At 37.3% G+C, this 22,750-nt stretch overlaps 1 protein-coding gene across 8 annotated transcripts in view; it reads right to left on the minus strand.

Moving 5' to 3' along the window:
• Positions 1-22,750, minus strand: part of RALYL (RALY RNA binding protein like) — a 722,510-nt gene that overhangs the window by 142,955 nt on the left and 556,805 nt on the right. For all 8 annotated transcript variants that reach the window (XM_045454722.1, XM_045454725.1, XM_045454718.1 and 5 more), the window contains one exon: positions 13,192-13,267. In XM_045454722.1, the coding sequence (XP_045310678.1) occupies positions 13,192-13,267 (76 nt within the window). The remainder of the gene's footprint in view (positions 1-13,191; positions 13,268-22,750) is intronic.

A 22,750-nucleotide genomic window follows, 5' to 3' on the forward strand; every position in this document is an offset into this window, starting at 1 on the left:
ACTTACTTCTTTCATAATCTCTTTAAGTTTTTTCATGCCATGTATTTCAACTTTTTTTGACCTAATTTAGCCCATCTTTTCAAATACTGGTTATGTAATTTTTCTTTCTAAACACTTTAAACATGAGATTCATTATCTTGAGTTTAGGTAGTAAAGAGTAAAAAAAATAAAAGGAGAAAAAGACAATCTTCAGCAAATCAAGAAATCAGCGGTTACAATTTGACTTCAATTCTTCTCGAATTCTCATAATATCATGTCAATGTCTCCACCCTGATGCTGTGAATAGTTTTGTTAAGAGTTGCTAAGCAGTCTGACTCCAAATGCTATTTTAGACCTGATTATCTGTTATCTGTGGGTCATCCTCTACCTCTTTTTCCCCTTCTTGATACATACACTCTGATACATTTATCATACTCAGACTCATTACCATTGGTTCTCCTGTACTCATTGATTCTCTCTGTTAAGAGTTTGGAACACAGAACCTGTCCCCTCTTTTATTGTCATGTCCCATGCTCTGTACACTAAAGGACAAAACCTGGGCTTTATTCCAAACTATTCTGTTACTATTTGTAGCTCACATACACGATGCCCTTTCAAAGCATTGACAGCAGCAAAGCGACTGAATTATAGCTTTAAATACAGAGGGACAGTTATGGTCTGGCAAGCGCCATTGTCTTACTACTGGCTCACTAATCTGTAGTCAGAAGAAATGCCATCACTACGCATTCCTGATTACTTATTTTATTGCATTACTTAAGGGCTCATAAATTTTGACTTTTCATTTTTGAAGATTAGATGACTTCAGCAGCTCTCCTTGCACCCTGCTCCTTACACTCCCCCCTCTGTACGCTGAGCTCCTAATCCCATCGTGGCACTGACAGGCCACTTCCTGCAGTCAGCCCTGGCAGTTAACTGCTTCACCCCACTAGGCTGTTGGCCTGCGCTGAATGCTAATGAAGTTGCCTTTTTTAGAATACTAACTTTTCTAATAACCACGGTAACTAAAGAAGTGTAGTTCCAAGGATGAAGGGCTATACCTTTTGAATTGGTTTTTGTACAACAGTAAGCACAAAAAATCCTCATTGTTGCCTATTGTGTGTTTTTGTGTGATGTTTATCATATACACTTGGAAAATCTGGCTTTTAAATCTCTCTCTGTCTCTCTTTTTCTTTTGGTTATAAAATTCTCATTAAAGAAAATTTGCATTAGGTATTAAAGTTACAAGAAAAATATCACTCATATCCTTCCTGTTCAAAGAAGTACAGCTAATATTTGATCTTCACTTTTTTCTCTGCATGTTTGTTTCATTTATTAAATAGTTTTGGTTTTCTGCTTGTATATGATGCTTACATAATTATATGCTGTTTATATAATTTTGCTTTGCTGGTTTTTCTACTCAAATCTTAAATTTTTCCCGTGTCAGTATGAACAATTCATGAACATTCCATCTAATGGATGTGCCATACCCATTATTGTACAACATTTTGGCTGGATCAGATTACTCAATATTTTAAATAAAACTGCAAAGAACATCTTAAGAATAATTTCACATATTTTTAGTTATTTAAATATTTAGAATTATTTTCTTAGATATACTTCTGGAAATGGAATTGCCTAGTCAAAAGATATGAATACTCTAAGATACTGGATGGGGTTTGAAGGAAAAACATGAATAAACTTGATAATAAAGCCTTTTGTTTCTGGATTCAAAAATAAACAGCAGAATACCAGAGTGCTAGAAATGGGAATCAACGAAGAAACGGTTTAACTCGATTCCTTCATGTTATAAAAAAGTTAGACTTAAAAGAGGTTGTATTGCTTATAATCACCTTGCTGGCATGGGCAGGTAGTAGCAGATACATGATGTGGTTGCAGGTTTCCTAAATTCCAACACAGTGCTCCTTCTAATGACCATGGATATCTTTTCAGAACTGAGTGATTCTGACATAGAAGCAGAAGATATTTCAAACAAATATTAAAGTGTAAACCATGAAACACTGCAGTTTCATTTGCAATGTAATATGTTTAACTCAGAGCAACCCCCTTGTGCTTTTCAACGTTTATTTATTTTTGGGACAGAGAGAGACAGAGCATGAACGGGGGAGGGGCAGAGAGAGAGGGAGACACAGAATCGGAAACAGGCTCCAGGTTCTGAGCCATCAGCCCAGAGCCTGACACGGGGCTCGAACCCACGGACCGCGAGATCGTGACCTGGCTGAAGTCGGACGCTTAACCGGCTGCGCCACCCAGGCGCCCCCCCCCCCCCTTGTGCTTTTATTCCACCATACACAAAACATAAATGAAGAGTGTATCACTGTCTGGGTTTGGAAGAAAATCCCCTTGTACCCTAAGTATTCTGATATTTAACAATACCAATAAAGTTGAATTCTTAATTGTGCTATAATTCCACTAGAAAGAAATTTTGAAAGTTTAATAGAGTTAGTTTCCAAAAGAACACATTTTTGTGAGAAGCATTCATCACACGTGGCTAACTCATGATCTAGTGAGACTATGCTGTTGTTTTTGCCCTCATCTTTCGAGGCATCAAAAAAAAGGGACATTTCAGGATTTGCTTTTTAGCACTTATAACTCAACTTGGGAGAATTATTCTTGCATTTAGTTTATGTAAGTTTTATAAGAAAATTTGTCGACTGTTTTCTAATTAATATATTTAAAGCCAAACAAAGTTAATAAACTTATAAACTTCATTTTTTTTTTACAGTGCAAAACTTGTTCATAATTAAAACTTTATCTTTCTAGGGCCGCTTGGGTGGCTCAGTCGGTTAAGTATCTAATTCTTGATTTTGGCTCAGGTCAATCCTAGGATCATGGGATTAAGCCCCCTGTTGGGCTCCATGCTGAGTGTGGAGCTTGCTTAGGATTCTCTCTCTCTCTCTCTCTCTCTCTCTCTCTCTCTGCCCCTTTCCTCCACTCACACATGCTCTTTCTCTCTCAAATAAAAATAAAAAAATCTTTTTATAACAACAATTTCTATTAGTTTATAATTTGTGATAAGTATTCTCAAACTTTAATTGACCAGGAGAAAATACATTTTTATAAAGATAAAAAAATTATGTTTATAAAATACTTATACGTGATTTTAAAATCATTTACCTTATAAAAGTGAGAAAAGATGACAGAAGCCAACAAGCTGTTTGGCCTCTCATTACTTCAGTCCTATCCATCTAGATTGTGAATATTCATTTCATCTTTTCTCATCTCCCCATTTTGTATGTACTCAGACTTTCTTCTACATTGTGACACTTCTCCTCACTATGTTTTTTCTTATTTACAAGATAAACAGTCCGTATGGTCACAAAGCATCCTTGCATGCGTGATGGGAATGCTATGGTAGAAGCCCTTGCACAGAGGAGCAGTCAGTGAGGTGGTACAGAGCACTAACTTCTCAGGAATGGACATAATATAAAGAAATTCCCATCAATCTCGACACAAGAAAGTCCATAAATATCACTCTCAATTGTACTTTAAGAAAAATGGGACAGGGGCACTTCACTGGCTTAGTTGATTGTCTGACTCTTGCTTTTGGCTCAGGTCATGATCTCACTGTTCATGGGTTAGAGCCCAGCATCAGGCTTTGTGCTGACAGTGCAGAGCCTGCTTGGGATTCTCTGTCTGTCTGCCTCTCTCTCTGTCTCTCTCTCTCTCTCTCTCTGCTTCTCCCCCTCTGTCTCTCTCAAAACAAATAATAAACTTAAAAAAAAAAAAAGAAAAATGGGACAAAACCTTAGAAATTTAAAACTCCCTCTTTAAAATTAGGGAAAATATTTCCCTTCCCTTCTTTTTCTTTGAGCATTTAATTTAGAAAATTTGTCACTGCTTTGGGGAGAGGGGAAAGTGGGTGATGGGCATTGTTGGGATGAGCACTGGGTGTCGTATGTAAGCCAACTTGACAATAAATTATATTAAAAAAAAAGAGTGGAAAAAAAAAGAAAATTTGTCATTGCAAAGGGGTTCTTCCTTCTTTGAAATGTATGTAAATTCCTTTGAAAACTAGATATGTCTGTATGACCTAGGCATATCTTTTTTTGAGGACATGGGAGCCATCTCTTTGAAAGGTAAGCATCAAAAAGTATAGAACCTCTATCTTCCAGTTTCTGGGAGGGTAGGAATCTAACTCTGGTGTTCGTGGTTGCAAAACTACCTGTCATAAAGATATGAGAAGTTTAATTTTTGTCTGGATAAAGCCAACTGCCAATTAGTTAACACAGATGGTTACCCCAATTACAGATGACTTTATGATGAACTATGCATGACAAATGATGCTTTCAAGTCCTCTTACTTGAGGATTAGCTATTATCTATCTTGAGAACATGCATAGAATGGGTTATGTCTGCTTTGCTATATTAAAGGGTGAGATTTCTTTCTGTTTTTGTGAACTCTTAACAGATTATCTGTGATGTGCATCACATTCTGGGTGTTCATTTAATAAGAAAAGTGTTTTCCTTCTTTACAACTATGTGGAAAGGATTTCTGGGTTGGGAAAAGATTTTTTTTTTTAAATTACATTAACAACAGTGTAAAAGGAGGGTACCATTCCCACACTAAAGATGTTTTACTTTTTGATTTGTTTAAAAGTAGGACTTCAGACACATTTCAATTTCTTTTATGATCCTTCCATGTAGTCTTGAGGAAAAGGAAATATATCCTGGAATTTTGAACTTAATATGTAGATTGAGAAGGCAGATGAGACATGAGCCCTTGGTGGGCAAACAAAGCAAATAAATAACCCTTTGAAATGAAAAACAACCAATTTCAATTATCTTAGGTTGGAAGCTCAGGGACCCAAGTTCTCTACCTAGGGCCATCCTCAAATAAAAGGTCACTAGATCTAAAGATAATGACCAAAAAATAAAATGATGACAACATATGAAATCAGCACTGACAGTGAAGACATTCCATCTTGTGAACAAGAAAAACACTGTCTTTTGGAAGATAAAATCCAGAGAGCACCTTCCTCCCAGGCAGAGAGCACTTCTGCATTGACCCAACAATGAGAGGTGACCACCATCCTCCTACGCTTCGTGGGGACCAGTGGCGCTTCTGCTGGTGCTCTAACTTTAATACTCCATTATGCAAAGCAAGAAGAGCACAAACATAGTAAGACACAAAGAGCATATAGCATAAAAGGCCATAACTCTTGCCTCCTGGTAAGGAGGCTTGGGTTCAACAGAAAAACCTGTCTTCACAAATGAAAGAAAGCAACTATTTCAGGACCGGTTGTAGCTTCTAAAGTACAGTAAAATTGCGGCTAGAAGAAAAGAGTTGCATTTCTTCATTTGTACCTGGTAGCTGTGAGGAAGAGGTGAAATTTCAGCCCCTTCTATCCCATGCTAGGTTTCCCATTCCTTTTCCATTTCTCCGCATCCTAGGGGAGTATTAAAGATCAAGAGGCACCTGAGTGAAAAGTTGTAAACAACCAAGCATTGTCTTTTTCTTCTGGTCCTTGGGGCTGCATAAGTAAACTAACTAGTCAGCCTCTCTTGCTTTCTGTCTCCTCACATGCAGCTAATACGGGTAATGTGAATCCAGGCTGCTCTGTAAATCTAGCCATCTTGGAACATCACTGTTTTTGACTTTCATGCAATTTGTCAAAGGATGGTAAACTGCCTTGGGAGAAGCAGAAAAAAAGTCTGTGTTGTTATTGACAGACTTCATGAGGAAAGCACCATTAATTGAAAAATATTTCATGTGCATGAGTGTGTATGTGTTGTGTTTATTGTATAACTAGTTCTGAGGGTAGTATCTACCAAGCTGTTTAGATACTTTCATATGTGATAAGTTTTTCTGAGAAGGGAGAGTTATGGAAAAAGTTTCTTATCACAAATTGGAGTACTTGCTTTTAATAGATGGTTACATAAATTATCATGCATCCCTTTTCTCTTTGACTGCCAGGAATCCCATAACTAAGTTCGATGCTCACTTGTAATACCTTATTATTGCATAAGTTTTCTAAGTATAATTTGCTTGATCCTATCTGCCACACCCCACCCCAATTCCCACCTAATTCTTGATTCTTATTATTAACCTCTTTTTAAAATTGGTTGCATGATTTTGCTTCCTTTGATTTTATCATAAGTTATCTGAAATCAAACAAATAGAATCATAGTCTTTCAAAAAGCCTTAGTTATGGATTCTCTAAGGAATTATACCATCTAGTCTCCCTTTACAGTTACCGTGTTCTTCCCATGTGCAAGAAGGTATTTTTTTTTTTAATTTTTTTTTTCAACGTTTATTTATTTTTGGGACAGAGAGAGACAGAGCATGAACGGGGGAGGGGCAGAGAGAGAGGGAGACACAGAATCGGAAACAGGCTCCAGGCTCTGAGCCATCAGCCCAGAGCCCGACGCGGGGCTCGAACTCACGGACCGCGAGATCGTGACCTGGCTGAAGTCGGACGCTTAACCCACTGCGCCACCCAGGCGCCCCAAGAAGGTATTTATTCATGGATATTTATGCATTAAAAAATAACAAAAGACTGCAAACAGGCCATTCCTTCACCTAGCAGAAAACAGCCTGTAGCAGAACTATTTTAATGGGCATTATGCCCATATTTTTATAATTGTTTTAAATTCAAAGGTTTATAACTTACATTTGTTTAATATTGAAATATGAGGGACATACTATAAATTAGCATAATCTTTTTCTGCCCCCAAAAGTATCTTTTTAGGCGGTTATAGAAACTGTTAACCTATTTAGCTGACCGTATGGATTTTAGCAACATCATCATAGCTCAAGGCTCCTTTAAAATAACTTCTTAAAATAATCGATCATAGACCTTTCTCTTTGAATAATCATAATAATGAGAATCACTAAAATTTGTAGAGCATCTATAACAGTTCCAGTCCTTAAATATGTCATCTTTCAGGAAACTTTTATTCCTCCTTCAAGCAGATAAAGAAGCAAATGAAGAAGAGACGGAGTTCACGTCACTGAAATTGCTGAGCCAGTTTTAGGAGGCAGTCCTGTCGGATACCATTTCCACCAAACATACTCACGTAAAACATCTGCACAGTTTTAAGCCACCCACAAAGTGAGTACTGGGGACCTTTTCTGGTTCAACAGCATTTCATGTTCGCTTGAGAAGTGTGAATTGAAGAGAACTCACCTTCAATTACCCAGATATATATATATATATATATATATATATATATATACTCAGCTTTGAGTTTTAGAAGTGGACTTTTTTTTTCTCTTGTGCATATCTGCGACCACACTTTTCCTTGCCAGTAATTTGATTGCCCAAGACTGAATCAGGAGCTAAAAGAGACTGCGATTGCTACATAGACCCAGAGACAACTTAATTTCAAGTTGAAGCTTGTAGGCATGTCAGTGCTGGGGCTTGTGTCCATTTTAAAAGGGCAAAGGCATCAGCACAGGGGGTGAGAGGAACAGTTCCCTGTCCTCCTCACATTCCATTTAAAAACCACAGAGTGCATTCCTAGATGGCTTTCCGCGTGGGCCCACCGGAGTAGGTAGGTGAAATGGAAGCCTTTACCAGTGCAAAGGGAGACGCTGATACTGAAAGTATTAAGCTTCTGAAAATGTATGTGTATTATCCTTGATATTATAAAAGGAGACAGAAAATAAATAAAATAACCAATAGCTAACTGGTAAACATTCCTCAGCAAACAGAGCAAGTCAGTGAAGTGGAGATATCCAGGATGCTTTTCCTCCATATTGATTTTTTGCTATTTTGCATTGGGTGAAATTAGCCTCTATTGCTTTCATTTCATTTGATTTCATTTCAAGGTCCTAGGGAACATTTTGGGTCACCTGAAGGTCCCTCTTCTCTATGTTGTGCCAGAGTGGCCATGAGGATGGTAACAGAACTCACGTAGGTCAAGTGGTAAACAAATCACCAGAGAGATTTTGCTGCAGAGTCACCTTACTTGGCCCAGACTCTGAAAGTGTTTTGGTCATTGAAAGTCCTATAATATAACCTGCATTCATGTTATCGCCACTAATTGTGGTGATCTTAAAATGGTAATACTATAGGTCATCCTAAGACAATCGTAAGGGAGCCTTAAAGTTACTTGCAGTGGCAATCTGGATGTCCATGGTCGTCTCTGTGAGGTGGGAAGGTTGCTAAGAAAGGCATCTGTATAATAACCATAAAGCCATATTTGGGAATGATACCTAGTAATATCCATGCAATGAATAGGATGACACTGTGTTTTATGTGTCTCACTGCCTTGTGCTCCCTGTGACTGGGAGGGCTGCCTCTAGGTGAATGAAAACCTGTTCTTGGTCAGCTATGATAAGTAGTATCTTTGTTCTCTGGTTGTCAGTTTTACTCACATCAGAGAGGAAAAGTCTGTCTCCTTTACAAGCAGAAACAAAACCATCATACAATTATTCTCATTTAGCTATTATTTAGCATTAATTGGGACTTGGCATGCTGGGAAACTCACTTCCTGGGGGAGGATTTTATTGTAGAGCACCATAGATACTGTGTAATGTACATAGCACATTCGAAGCAGCAATTTATTAAAAGTCACAATATTTTCCCTAGAGAATGGATTTGCTATTCACCATTAGGACTAGGTCCAATATTTATGGAATGTTCACACATGATTAATTACGTTTCATTTACAAATAGCCTCTAATGGGAGACATTTTTATTACAAGTGCTATTTTAATGAATTGTCTATCTTTATGAATTCCTGTAGAAGACTGAAATAATTTCTTTTCCTTCCTTTCCCCAACCTTACACCTGAGCCTGCTGGGGCTTCTCATGTCTTTCTTATGTCTTCTATCAGACTCATGTGATCATCCCCTCACTTGTCTAAGCTGGAAATCTTGGCCATATTTGTGACTCACTCATCCTTCCATCCCATTGCCAACTGCTCACCATATTCAAATGGCTCCTTGTTGCCTGTAGAATAAAAGCTGAATCTCCTTAATCTGATAAGCAGGCGTATTAAGATCCTGACAGCCTGAGCCCCATGGCATTCCATTTATCCGTTCTTTGCCTTCACCAAGTAGACTACACTAGTTCTCACCATGAGATGCTCTTCTTATTTATGTGTCTATTCCCTGGTCACATTTTCTTTTGCCAGCATGCTCTCTTTCTCTTTGCCTATGAGTGAATGCCTGATTGCTCAGAAGTCAGATCAAACGTCACTCAGACTTCCTCCTCCCCTCCCCTTAGGCAGGATCAGTTACTCTCTCATTTGTTTTCTTATAGAACTGTATGTATACTTCATTTATGTTCCTTATTTGTATGTACATTTAACTCATGAATACCACAGGAAATATTTTAAGGCTTTAGTATGTTTTTAAAATTTTTTGTGGCTTCCACCTATACTGTGTTAATTCAGCACGTGACAAATGCTTGGTGAAGGCTGTCTGGCTAAACTGAAAATCCTGTTAAAAGAAGTAACAAGGTTAAGGGCTCCTGGGTGGTTCAGTCGGTTAAGCGTCCGACTTCAGCTCAGGTCATGATCTCGCAGTTCTTGAGTTCGAGTCCCACATTGGGCTCTGTGCTGACAGCTCAGAGCCTGGAGCTTGCTTCGGATTCTGTGTCTCCTTCTCTCTCTGCCCCTCCCCAACTTGTGCTCTGTCTCTCTATGTCTCTCAATAAATAAATAAATGTAAAAAAATATAAAAAAGAAATAACAAGGTTATCCCTCACTGTGTATTCCATGTAAATACTACTTTGCGGTTCATGACAGAGATGAAATGGATGCAGGTGAAGGAGAAAGTCTGATAGCAAATCATATACATCCCCAACAGGGTAAAGAGATCTGGAGACATAACAGTTTAGGGCATGACGGTAAATCAGAGGTTACCGAGAACCCGAAAAATAATTTATTTTTATTTAATTTTGCTTTCTCCTTGCCTCGTGGCCTTGGCATTTGCTATGTCATTTGCCTTGACAAGCAGTGACCACAGTGCCTAAACTATAGTAGACGCACAATAAATATGTCTTGTATGAATGAATGAACAAATAAACGAAGAAATGAAATTATTCCAGCTTTCTCATTTCATGGATAAGAGACCCAAAGTTACAAAGAACAGGAAAGCAGAAACAACCTCTTTTCAAGCTGCCACCATATGCCCTGCACTAAGATTAGGTGCTTTTGCCTCAACTCTTCATTTTATCCTGTCAAGAAAATTCTACAACTATTATGTGAGATAAAGAACCTGAAGCTCAAAATTTGTGCCCCATGATCACAGAGATCGGTTGTAACTCTCTGGTTTTTATACTGTGTAGTGTAGTCTTTCCTTTGCTACCTGCTGTCATGGTAATCATGGACAGTGTAAGTGATTATTAGTTTTGCTGGGTAGGAATCTCTGCTTTTTATAATCTCTATGCTTAGAGAGGGGCAGGTGAGCAAATATGCGGAGCAGTGATCTAGCGGCAAGATCACTAGAATTGAAGGCTGAAAACCAGTGTTCAGTTCCTAATCTTGTTATCTTAGTTCGGGCGAGTCCTTTATTGTTTTGGAAACTTAGTTTTTTCATTTATAATACAAGGCTCATAATACAAACCTTGGGGACTTTTGTGGTGAACAGATAAATAGTGACTCTGAAAATACAGTGTGTCTACATAAAAAGGAGTTATTACTATTATTAAGCTTATGTAAGAATGAGAAAGTGTGTATAAAAGGGTGTTCTTAGACGTGCATTCCACTCTCTTTTGTTCCCTTTGTTACCTCTTTGTAATTTCAGTACAACCCAGCCTTCATTTGAGTAAACAGATGAAAACAGGATAAATAAGCATTTCTCCACCGATGTAATTTGTATACAATATATCAGATTAAATGAACTTCTGCTTTTGATTCTTTTGAATTCACAATTCAACGTAATTTAGTAATAGAGAAATAATAGTTAAAAAGACATCTGTTTCTTGTCACAAGCTTCTCTTCTCATAAGAAAATCAAAACAGTCCAAGAACAGGGAAAATCAGAAAAAAAACATCACTGCACAGTGGTAACTCTTTGATGAGAAAAAATTTAAAAAGCCACTGACAGTTTGTTTTGTTAATTATTACAAATACGGCTTTTGAAATGTTCTACATTAGAGGCAGTTCTATACATACATTTAAAAATGAATCTGATCACAAAAGAACTTGCATTTTTTCAGTTTTTTGTAAAGGTATCCTCTACCTTAAACAAGGTACAAAAAGTATCACTTCACTTTGGCTGGTGACTTCATTTTGGACCTTTAATACCAATATTGTCTTATGATCATTTATCAAATTTGTTAAGGCCTATACCTTTCCATTTTTATACAAATTTTTAAATTAAAATGAAGTAAATTCACATAGCTAAAATAATATGAGCAATTAAGACATATTTTCAATATCTATTTTATGATTTCTAATGGTCATGCATTAGAGAGCCCTGGGGCATTAGCATGGATAGGACCTTGGCACTCATTTAATTCTGATCTTTTTGATTTCACAGCTTGGGAAATGAGGCTGTGAGTGGCTGAAAGAAGGAGATACGCTAGTTCTCAGAGAACAAAGATGAAAAAAACCAGCTCCAAGCTATCTTTTGAGTACTCTTCTTACTGTACTATATTAGAATATAATCAATTTTGACAAGTAGAACTCAGTTCTCCTTTATCCAAATAATATCAGGTTAAAACAGGGGGCCTTGCTCAACACTTACATTAGTTCTTTGGATGTGGATACTGATGGAATGAAGACGCATATCTGGGAGACAACCAAATAAATTGGATGACAGGAGATCTCAATAGCTTGGAACAATTGGCCAAGTCTAACAAAAGGGGATTTAACAGAGAGATGCAAAATTGGCACTTAACAGTACAAAAGCCAATGGCAAAAGTTCATGAAGTGGGACATATGGCTTAGCAACAGAACATTTTTTTTTTCAAAAGTCGCTATTAAAATTTTTTTTAATGTTTTTATTTATGTATGTATTTACTTAAAAATTTTTAATGTTTCTTTATTTTTGAGAGAGAGACACAAACACAGAGGGTGAGTGGGGGAGAGCAGAGAGAGAGGGAGACATAGAATCTGAAGCGGGTTCCAGGCTCTGAGTTGTCAGCACTGAGTCTGACGCTGGGCTCAAACCCATAGACTGCGAGATTATGATCTGAGTTGAAGTCAGACACATAACCGACTGAGCCACGTAGATTCCCCTGTTTTTACTTATTTTTGGCAGAAAGAGAGACAGAGAGTGAGCTGGGGAGGGGTAGAGAGAGAGGGAGACACAGGCCTCAGGCTCTGAGCTGTCAGCACAGAGCCTGACGCAGGGCTCAAACTTGTGATCCCTGAGATCATGACCCAGGCCAAAGTCAGAAGTTCAACCAACTGAGCCACCCAGGCACCCCCCATAAGTGGCTATTTTTAAAGAACTAAAAGTTCTGTGAGCTTACTCTTGTCCTCTTATCCAAATGAACTGAATTTTACTTAACATGATAGACGTTTATACAGAACAATAGAGAGGCTAAATACAGTTTAATTTTATCTATCGAGCATTGAGATTATAAATGTGGACACTGATAAACTGGGGCAACGAGAGGGGAAAGACCGGAATGTTAAATTGACTCAGATCCAAGTATATTAGGAAAGGTTAAAGGTATTAGGTAGGTCTCTTTGGAGAAGGGAAGGACTACATTTGTTGTTTTAGAGAAATAGGGGTGAAATGAGCATATACTTTGTGACAAAAGAGGCTAAATGATCAGGCGGAAAGAACTCAAGGTATGGCATCAGACAGCATGAGTCTGAATATTGGTGCCATCATTCTTACAAGTGGTGGGACTTTGGGAAATTCCCCAAGAAAATGTGTATCAGGGTCTTGATCCGTAAGACAAGAGCAGCAGTATCTACAATGCAGGATGGTTATGAAAATTAAATTAAATCAAACACCATGAAAAATACCTACAGTACACGGCATGCAGTAGTCACAAGGTATTGTCCTTTCCAGCACGTTGGCAGGTAAAGTCATGAAAGATTTTTATTAGATTTTATTTGAGGAATATCTTGTAGAGGGGTTGTTTTAGTGGAGATGGGAAGGTTAGGTGTACAGATCCCTGCCAATCCTGGGTAACATATCTGTATGTTGATTGTCAGCATTTTGTTGTACTTTATGCCAGGAAGGATTGTTCTTTAAAACATCTGATTCCTTATAAGGTTATGTTGCTTTTTAAAGTTGCAAGAAGTTTCCACTACTATATATCATAAAATTGCTTACTTACCTATAAAGTGCAGAAAGGGGCCTCTTGTTTCCAGGTTTTGGTCTGTATGGTTTGGGTTCTCCTGCCATGTTGATATCTAAAAGCAAAAAATAATATAGCACTGATTAGGAAAAATTAATCCACTTGAGAAAAATAAATGATGAGATTTTTTTTCCTTTCGCCATTTGCCTATACAAATGTTACATGCTATTCATTTATTCAACAAATATTTGCTGAGCATCTACTTTAGGCCAGGCACTGTTTGAGATATGTCATGTACCAAACAGGTACAGGTCATGTAACATATGGTACATATGTCATGTAACCAAACAGGTTAGATTTATGCCTTTGTAAAACTAACCTTCTACTGGGGGGAGAAATAGATGGCAAACAACAACAACAACAGCAATGAAAACAAACAGAAAAATTCTTAACATATTAGAAAGCAATAAGTACTATGGAAAAAGACAATGTTGAATGAGGTAGAGAAATCAGGAATGTTTAGTAAAATGAAGAAAGAATGAGATATCCTTCTTTTTTTTGAATGTTTATCTATTTTGAGAGAGAGAGAGAGAGAGAGAGAGGAGAGAGAATCCCAAGCAGGTTTCATGCTGTCAGCATGGACCCCGACGTGGGGCTCGACCCCAGGAACTGAGAGATCACAGCCTGAGCTGAAATCAAGCGTTGGACGCTTAATGGACTGAGCCACCCAGGTGTCCCCCAGATATCCTTCTCAACGGGGTTTTTGCCAGAAATGTCTCAGTTTGCATACACATTTGCATGGATCAGAGCTTTGTTCTTAAGAGGAATTAATTTAAATGATAATATCTTTCATCTATGTAGAAAAGGCGTGTAGAAGAGTGGAACTCTAGAGGATACCAGGCTTACTGAAGGAACAATACAACACACACACTCATAAACTAGAATGTGCAGTTATAGAGTTCCTGGGTAGTCAGAAGAAGAGAGTACAACTTTTGCCCTTGTGAACTAAAATCATGATAAAATCTCTGGGATAAGGCAATAAGATGCTTAAGTGCCTGACAGAAGAGTATTTGCATACAACTGCCCAACCTCTGTCTTAAAGAAATGTGTGAAACAGTTAAGGGATTGGAAAGTTGGGTAACAAAGGTTTGGAAAATCACATAAAAACCAAGATTTAATAAAGTTAAACTTTCTAAATCATGATAAGAAAGAAAATCTATATCAAATATATCAAAATAATGTTTGTTTTTTTTTACATTATTTTGATAGAAAAGAAGGAGAATACTTCTCTTTCTTGTACAGTGGACTAAATACACTGGATTAGGGAGGAATGAGTGACCCGGCAGTGAAAACAACCAAAATTTCTAGATAAAATACAGCTGACCCTTCAACAACACTGGTGTGAACTGCACAGGTCCATTTATATGCAGATTTTTTTCAATAAATATACTACAGTACTGTAAATGTATTTTCTCTTCCTTATGATTTTCTTAACATTCTCTTTTCTCTAGCTTACTTCTATTGTAAGAATACAGTAACAAGAATACATGAAACATACAATATAGGTATTTATTGTTTATGTTATTGGTAAGGTTTCCAGTCAACAGTAGGCTATTAGTAGTTGAGTTCTGGGGGGAGTCAAACATTATGTGTAAATTTTTGACTGCACAGGGGCTCAGTACTCCCATGTTGTTCAAGAGTCAACTGTATAATATATCTCTTTTTTAAAATATACAACATTGAGGGACGTTTGGTTGGCTCAGTCAGTTAAGCATCTGACTTCGGCTCAGGTCATGATCTCACCATTCGTGAGTTTGAACACCACCTCAGGCTCTGTGCTGACAGCGCGGAGACTGGAGCCTGCTTCAGATTCTGTGTCTCCCTTTCTCTCTGCCCCTCCCCTGCTCATGCTTTGTCTCTGTCTCTCAAAAACGAATAAATGTTAAAAAAAACTTTTTAAAAAAGTACAACACTGAGCTAGTAAAAAAGTAAGGAGTTCATAGAAGCCTATGTCTGAGTCAAAGCAGGAAAGGAACTCAGATGGAATTGGAAGACTGGCTCTGGCTTAGTCCTTGAAGACACTTACTGAAACCAGAACTTGAGCTTTAGCTTTTATGTTCTTGTGAATTAGAGGGGACAGGGGACAGTGCCCACATTAAAGGGTATGAACCATATAATTACTGAATTCAATACCCATATGGGTTAAAATCTTTAACTAAGAAGAAAAGGAAACTTCATCCTCCTTCCTAATAAGGAATATCTACAAAAAATTCTCTAGTAAATGTCATAGTTAATAGTGAAATATTGGCTACATTTTCTTTAACATCAAGGTATTTGAGTACTTAATTAGCTAATTTTTATATTATGTCTACACCCAACATGGGGCTCAAACTTATGACCCTGAGATCTAGAGTCACATGTTCTTCCGACTGGGTCAGCCAGGTGCCCCTCATGTCAAGAAATTTAGAAGGGTATTCACTAGTACCAATTCTGTATCACATTGTACTGGATTTCATAGTTCATGAAGTAAGACAGGAAAACAGTACCAGAAGTGGGAAGGAAGAAATTAAACTGTCATAACTGTTGATAATAACTGGGTCCACATAAAAACTCCAAAATATCCATGGACTATTACAATTAATAAAAGAGTTTAATAAACTTCTTGGGTTCAATGCCAATATACACAATTCAAATTCATATCTCTACACAGCAACACATGTTTTAAAAATATAATTCTAAAAGATGTCATTTACATAGTATAAAAGTAAAGTACCTAGGGATAAATGCATTATAAAATTTTAAAGATGTTTATAAGGAAAATTATATAACTATATTGGAAGATTTTATGGTTACCTCACATAAATAGAGAAATTAGAAAACTTGATATTTAACAAACACTTCAATTCTCCTGAAGTTGATTTATTGATTCCGTATAATGTCAATAATATCACCAAACATTCTTTTTATATCTGTGTGGAGTTGGTAAGTTAATTCTGAGATTTACATGACAGAGTAAAAGGTCAAAATAACCACTTGGAAAAAAACCCAAAGGTGGCAAACTTGCCTTATCCAGACTTATTTTAAGCTACAGTAATTAAGACTATAGTATTTGTACAAAGATAGAAAATGAAACATTGCAACAGAGTAGAAAACTCCCAAACTGAAACACGCATATATGAATGTCTGAATTATGACAGAAATAACATAGCTGATCCGGGTTTAAAGATAGGCTTCTGAGGCTGTAACAACTGATTACATTACTGCGAGGATAAATATCAACTTGAACCTCTACCTTACACTGCACGGAAAAATAACTAATTACTATCAGATTAAAACCCTAAATGTGACAGGCAAAATATATATAACTTTTTTTTATCAATTTTTTTTAAGTTTTATTTTTCATATTTGAGAGAGAGAGAGAGCGCGCGCGCATCAGCAGGGGAGGGGCAGAGAGATGGAGACAGAATCTGAAGCAAGTTCCAGGCTCTGAGCTGTTAGCACAGAGCCCAATGTGGGGCTCGAATTCATGAGCAGTGAGATCATGACCTGAGCTGAAGTTGGAAGCCTAACCAACTGAGCCACCCAGGCACGGCACCCCCCTCCAAAATATATAACTTTTAAGAAGAAATACAGTAAAATATCTTTATGAGATCAGAGTATGAAAGGAAATCCTAAACCAGACATAAAAAGCACTAGCCTTAAAATACAAGATTGATAAATTCTACTACATTACAGTAAAATAAAAAGAATTTCTGCTCAGCAAAAGGCACAAAAAGACAATGCAAAGAAAGGCCACAAACTAGATGAAGAAATCCTTGACAAAGTGTTTCTGGAATATATAAAGACTCATTTATATGAGTCAAACCACCAAATAGAAAATTTGGCAAAGCTCTGGATGAATGAGCATTTCCGTTGTCCTCAACTTAAATACAAGGTTTAATTGTGTCTTCAGGCCAACATGGCTTATTTGGAAGCCAAGGCTCAGGTACTCATGACTCAAGAGCTGTTGGCCTTGAAGGGACCATGCAAATAAGGCAAATGACACCGTAACAGTAAAATCTGTGGTCAATGATGGAGAGACATCCTGAGGTTTTCTTCTCTAATTGTCACACATTGTGTAAGTTTCCCATAGGTAGGACTAGAGGAAAAATGACCAAGATTCAATTTTCTGCCATTCTTATAAAGATAGGGGCTTTGGAGTAAAATACTGAGGTACAGAAAATAAAGTGTTATTTCTTAAATTCCCAAATTTAGAAAGAGTCATACCAAATACTAATATTTAGAAATCCCATATTGTCTTCAAGAAGGGATACGGGTTTTATCATTCTCAACAAATTTTTTTTGAGATCATCCAAAATATCCTAGTTAAATTCCTACTTGTTTTACAGAAGTATCTATAAAGGTACCTCTATATCAAGAAGGTGGATTCTATTATCTGAGTATTAGAATTATATTCTTGTAGAGAGAGTCAGTAAAATTAGGTAAGCACCATTAAAAGGAGGTCTCTTGAAGTGTTTATGTTTGGGTGCAATATACATCATACTGTGTGGAAGAACTCCCCCAAACCGTTTCCAGGCATAGGGATGAAGCAGAAGGGAGTGAAAGCCTTACCCACGGTTAGGAGATGACTGGAGACAGGAGACCTCCACAAGGAGGGAAGATGGGTATCTGCATTTTGTCCTATGACATTATAAGCCTACGTAAGGACCAACTAAGAACAGACCCCATATTTATTTTGAAGTTTCAATATTTCAAGTTAGCATGAAAAAAATAGGTGGAAAAAATAAAAACTTACTCTAAAATTATTCTTCTAGAATTAAACCTCAGAATCAAACAAACTGAAAAATATCCTGTTGGGCTAATAACTATATCTTTTCACAGTAAACTACTTAAAAACATATTAAATGTTCTAAAAAATTTAATCAGTTTTCCTTGCTTCTTTATATTGAAGCTAAATAAGTGATGTCAACATACCATGACAGAAACAACTATAAAGTTAGAGAACTGGAAAAAGTCAATGAGATGAACCTATTCTGGTTTGAGGTAAATGAGATGAGGCAAATGGAGACAGGTACTGTTCCAAAGTGTCATTCTCAGAAATGATATTCAAAACATGTAAATGCATTTCTTTGACCGATTTTTGCTAGTGTGCAACAAAAGATGATGGTAACAGCATTCTATTAGTTCATGCTTTATGACTCTTGGGAAGATACCTCTACTTCAACACCCAAACACTGCGATCCCCATTTTATGTTATTACATTGCTCCAATGGCACAGACTACTGAGTGCCTCCCTTTGACGTTGGACTTTTATCCTGCACGGTGTTATTTATCCAACAGGTGTTCAGTGGGTCTGTCTACTGGTTGATTAAATTCATACAGACCAGAAGGTATATCCTTGCACAGGTTGTAGTGTTTCTAGCCAAACACATTGTCAGCACATTTCCTAAAGTGATATTTATTTGAACTATGTTTTGGAAGATGTTAACAGGTATATTGCCAAGCAAATAAATAATGGTAACATAAGTTTTGTAAAAATGCTATAATTTATCTCTCTCTTGGATATTTGTAATGCATATGAAAGGATAAGATTCTGGAAAAAAAAAGAAACATTCAGTTATGTTTAACTCAAGTGTGTGTGTGTGCGCGTGTGTGCGCTCGTGCATGTGTGTATAAACACAGAGTATATTTTGGATGACACACGTGTAAACATTCAGCAAAACGGTGTCCTTCCAGAACACAGGTTTATGAAATACACTGAAATATTTAGAAAACATTTTACATTTATTTTTTTTTTGCCACGTTTCAATTTGGAATATCCTCAGGTGAAAATTTATTTTAATCTTTTCAACTGCATATTATTTACACTACTACAACAAATAGGCACTTGCTACTTACCTCTACCACTAGTGATCCCTGTTGGCATCTGCCATTTCTAGAGGAATTTAACACTGATATTAAAGTGATGCCTAACTTATATTCCTGGGGCACCTGGGTGAGTGTCTCACTTTGGCTCAGTTCATGATCTCACAGTTCATGAGTTTGAGCCCCATGTTGGGCTCTGTGCTGACAGTTCAGAGCCTAGAGCCTGCTTTTGATTCTGTGTCTCCCTCTCTCTCTGGTCCTCCCCCACTCATGCTCTGTCTCTCTCTCAAAAAAAAAACCATTAAAAAATGAAAGCAATGTATAACTCATAGTATAATAAAGGTATATACATCATCAATATCATTTTTTAGATGGAAAAAATAAAAGAAATATTTTTCTAGAAGAATTACCTATAAGTAATATAATCTTGAGATTTTTTGTTTTGTTTCCTTTCCCAGTTTAAATAAAAGTTTAAATAATTCAGCCATGGCATATAGACTGCTCGGAAAACTCATTCAGAGCCTTTTATTGTTCACATTTAAAAGATTTAGGGATTCATTACTATTCCATTGAATAAAAATTCAGGAGATAAAGAAAATAGTCTGTTATGTTTGACAAGTGAATGCATGAAACCATACATTACCCTAGTATAAGCACCCTATCATTTACAAGTGTTTTTGCATTTATTAGTTTAGATCCTCAAAAAAATCCTGTGAAATAAGCAGAGCAGGAGTCATTACTCCCACATCATGTACATAGATGTTTGAGGTACCGAGAAATTAAATGGCATTCGTAATAATATCGTTAGCTCAGTTCACTACAACTGTCTCTCTTATCGAGCATGGCCCATGTGCCAGGCACCGACTGATACCTTGCCCCTGTCCTGAGAGAGATGACTGTCTGAGAGTCCGCGGCAGCCTTGAACCGGAGCTGCACCAGACGCACAGTCTGGCACTTTCCCGCTATCACATTGCTCTTAACCGGATTTTGGATGTCACATTTTCTATGCCACTTAATGCTGGTTTGGCTGTGGAAAGTAGCATATAAAGTAATATTCTCTGAGTCCCCAGGAGTTTTGGCATCATGGTGCAGGATGTATGATTAAAAGAATGCTGTAGGGAGCAATGGGGGAACCATGATCCACCCAATTGATTGCTTGAGATTTCTTGGCCAGGTAGGTTCACAACCCTGTGGTTTGATGGAACTGCCTGGAAGTATTTTTACTCTAAGGAAAAAAAATGCGCCAGACTTGCAAATGCAAGTACAGCCTACCTTGTGCTCTAAAACTTGGACATTTGAAGCATTTTAAGCTGAAAGCTGAAAGTGGAGCCAATAGGGTCAAAAGTACCTGGGTTTCTAATCTTGTTTTTTTTTTTTTTTTTCCCCTTCACGGAATCAAAGCTAGTTTTAACACTTGAAAAATGTCCTTAATAGTATGTTAAAATATACACTGTTGTGGGAATGAAACTGTAGTCTAATTTTACTGGGTAGTCACTGAATTGTGACCATTTTAATGAGCCTTTGGACCCGGTTTCATAAATTTGTTCTGACGCAGCACTATGGCACGCTGGCCTCTGGTTATTAGAATACTAATGCGCAGATTGCTGGTTGGCCAGATTCCCATTTGTTACCAGAAAATACTCTATGCTCCCAGGCTCTGCCTGCAAGGACAAATACAAGTGGAAACTTGGACTTATTACTAATTGCTTGGTAAGTCTGATCACCATCTGTGACTTAGGCAGATTCAAACTGTGTTTTCCTCAATGAAAACTGAAGTGAAAGAAGTGGGCATGTATAGTTGATGCCTTTTTTAACTTACTGTCTATTGTGTTCAATGGTTATATTAAGAAGAAAATGAAAAAAAAATTAAAAAAAAAAAAAAAAAGGGGGGCGCCTGGGTGGCGCAGTCGGTTAAGCGTCCGACTTCAGCCAGGTCATGATCTCGCGGTCCGGGAGTTCGAGCCCTGCGTCAGGCTCTGGGCTGGTGGCTCAGAACCTGGAGCCTGTTTCTGATTCTGTGTCTCCCTCTCTCTCTGCCCCTCCCCCGTTCATGCTCTGTCTCTCTCTGTCCCAAAAATAAATAAACGTTGAAAAAAAATAAAAAAATAAAATAAAGAAGAAAATGAAAATGCCACAAATCATTCATTTTCATTGATCAAATAGTCATCGAACCTGCAGGATGCACCAAATATAGGGTACATGTATATGAACGCTGTGTTCTCTAGGATATCACAGAGAGAGACAAGCCAGCAGCTAACTACAGCAAATACGATAAACACCACAATAAAGAAGAATACTGTGTGCTTTGGGAACATGGTGCCCCACCTTCTATGGCTGAGAGTGCTCTTAAGGATCCATTCTTGGTGCAGAAGGTGGTTTCCTTCAAAGACACCGGTTATAATGCTAGCTGTTTCGCTGACCCACATCAATCAGCAAACTCTTATGAAAGCCTCAGTTCTATCCATTAAGCTGTAGAGACCTGTTTCTGTTCTTTTGTTTGTTTTATTTTGCTTTTCTCATCCAAACTGCCACTGGCTACTCGTTAAAATACTTCTGATTTTCCTGAAGTGTAAGTGGCCATGAAATCTGAGGAAACTTTGTGGCATTGGTGCATATTTAATCAATGTCTAGTTTAATGTTATTTAGCAGAGAATACAAGCACATTTTCACATAGGTATGAAGCAATTTTTTAAATCAAATTTGAATTTACTTAATTCTTAAAACTTTTAACTTGCATCGTTTTGTCTCTATCACTTTATCTCTTATATTACCTTGAGAGGAAAGTTTTTCTATATTCTATGAATATCTCTAAAAATCTCTCCAAAGGTAAAAATGAAGGACTATGTATGTTTTATTAAGAGACAAAGTCTCCAGAAACCAAATGAATGAAATCTAAAATGTGGACAATGTGCACCAGCAGCACCATGAATTTGTTTAGGACCTTGTGTAACAATTTTACAAACACACCTAATGACCTATTGGCATTAATAGTAGAGACAACTGTTGTGATAATAAGAACTACAAATACCTGGTAAAAAATAATCTTAGCCACATGTTCATTATCAGTTCATGGGCTTAGCAGTATTAATTTCTTTGTATCCCAAGAGTTTATTTAGTTTCATACTTGAGGATAGAAAGTTCCTTAAGGAAAGTAAAATTCAACCACAGGATCTGGATTAACAGTTTCTTTGAGAACACTCAGGTTTCCATCAGTGACGTACAGCATATCTGAAGATTTGGGGATTGCTTCTCTCTGCTCCCTTCCTTTTGTAATCTTTCTCTTTTCATATATGTATAAATTATTTTCTCAGGTCCTTTTTTGTGTTGACCCTGAATTCAGTGTTTAAAACACCAAAGCTACTGTGTTTAGAGTATTTTGTGATTCATAAATATAATGAAACAGCAAAGCAAATGTTAGGCAGCTAAATGCATTTTATGTCGAGATGAGTATACAACTCTGATACTCCAAGTGTGGTTGGCAAACACACAGCATCTGTATCCTGTAGGAACCTGTTTGAATTGCAGACTCCAGGTTCTACCTCAGACCTAATGAACCAGACTGCATTTTTTTTTTAAATTTTTTTTTTCAACGTTTATTTATTTTTTGGGGACAGAGAGAGACAGAGCATGAACGGGGGAGGGGCAGAGAGAGAGGGAGACACAGAATCGGAAACAGGCTCCAGGCTCTGAGCCATCAGCCCAGAGCCCGACGCGGGGCTCGAACTCCCGGACC

Source organism: Leopardus geoffroyi, chromosome C3 (assembly GCF_018350155.1).
Source record: "Leopardus geoffroyi isolate Oge1 chromosome C3, O.geoffroyi_Oge1_pat1.0, whole genome shotgun sequence".
Taxonomy (NCBI): domain Eukaryota; kingdom Metazoa; phylum Chordata; class Mammalia; order Carnivora; family Felidae; genus Leopardus; species Leopardus geoffroyi.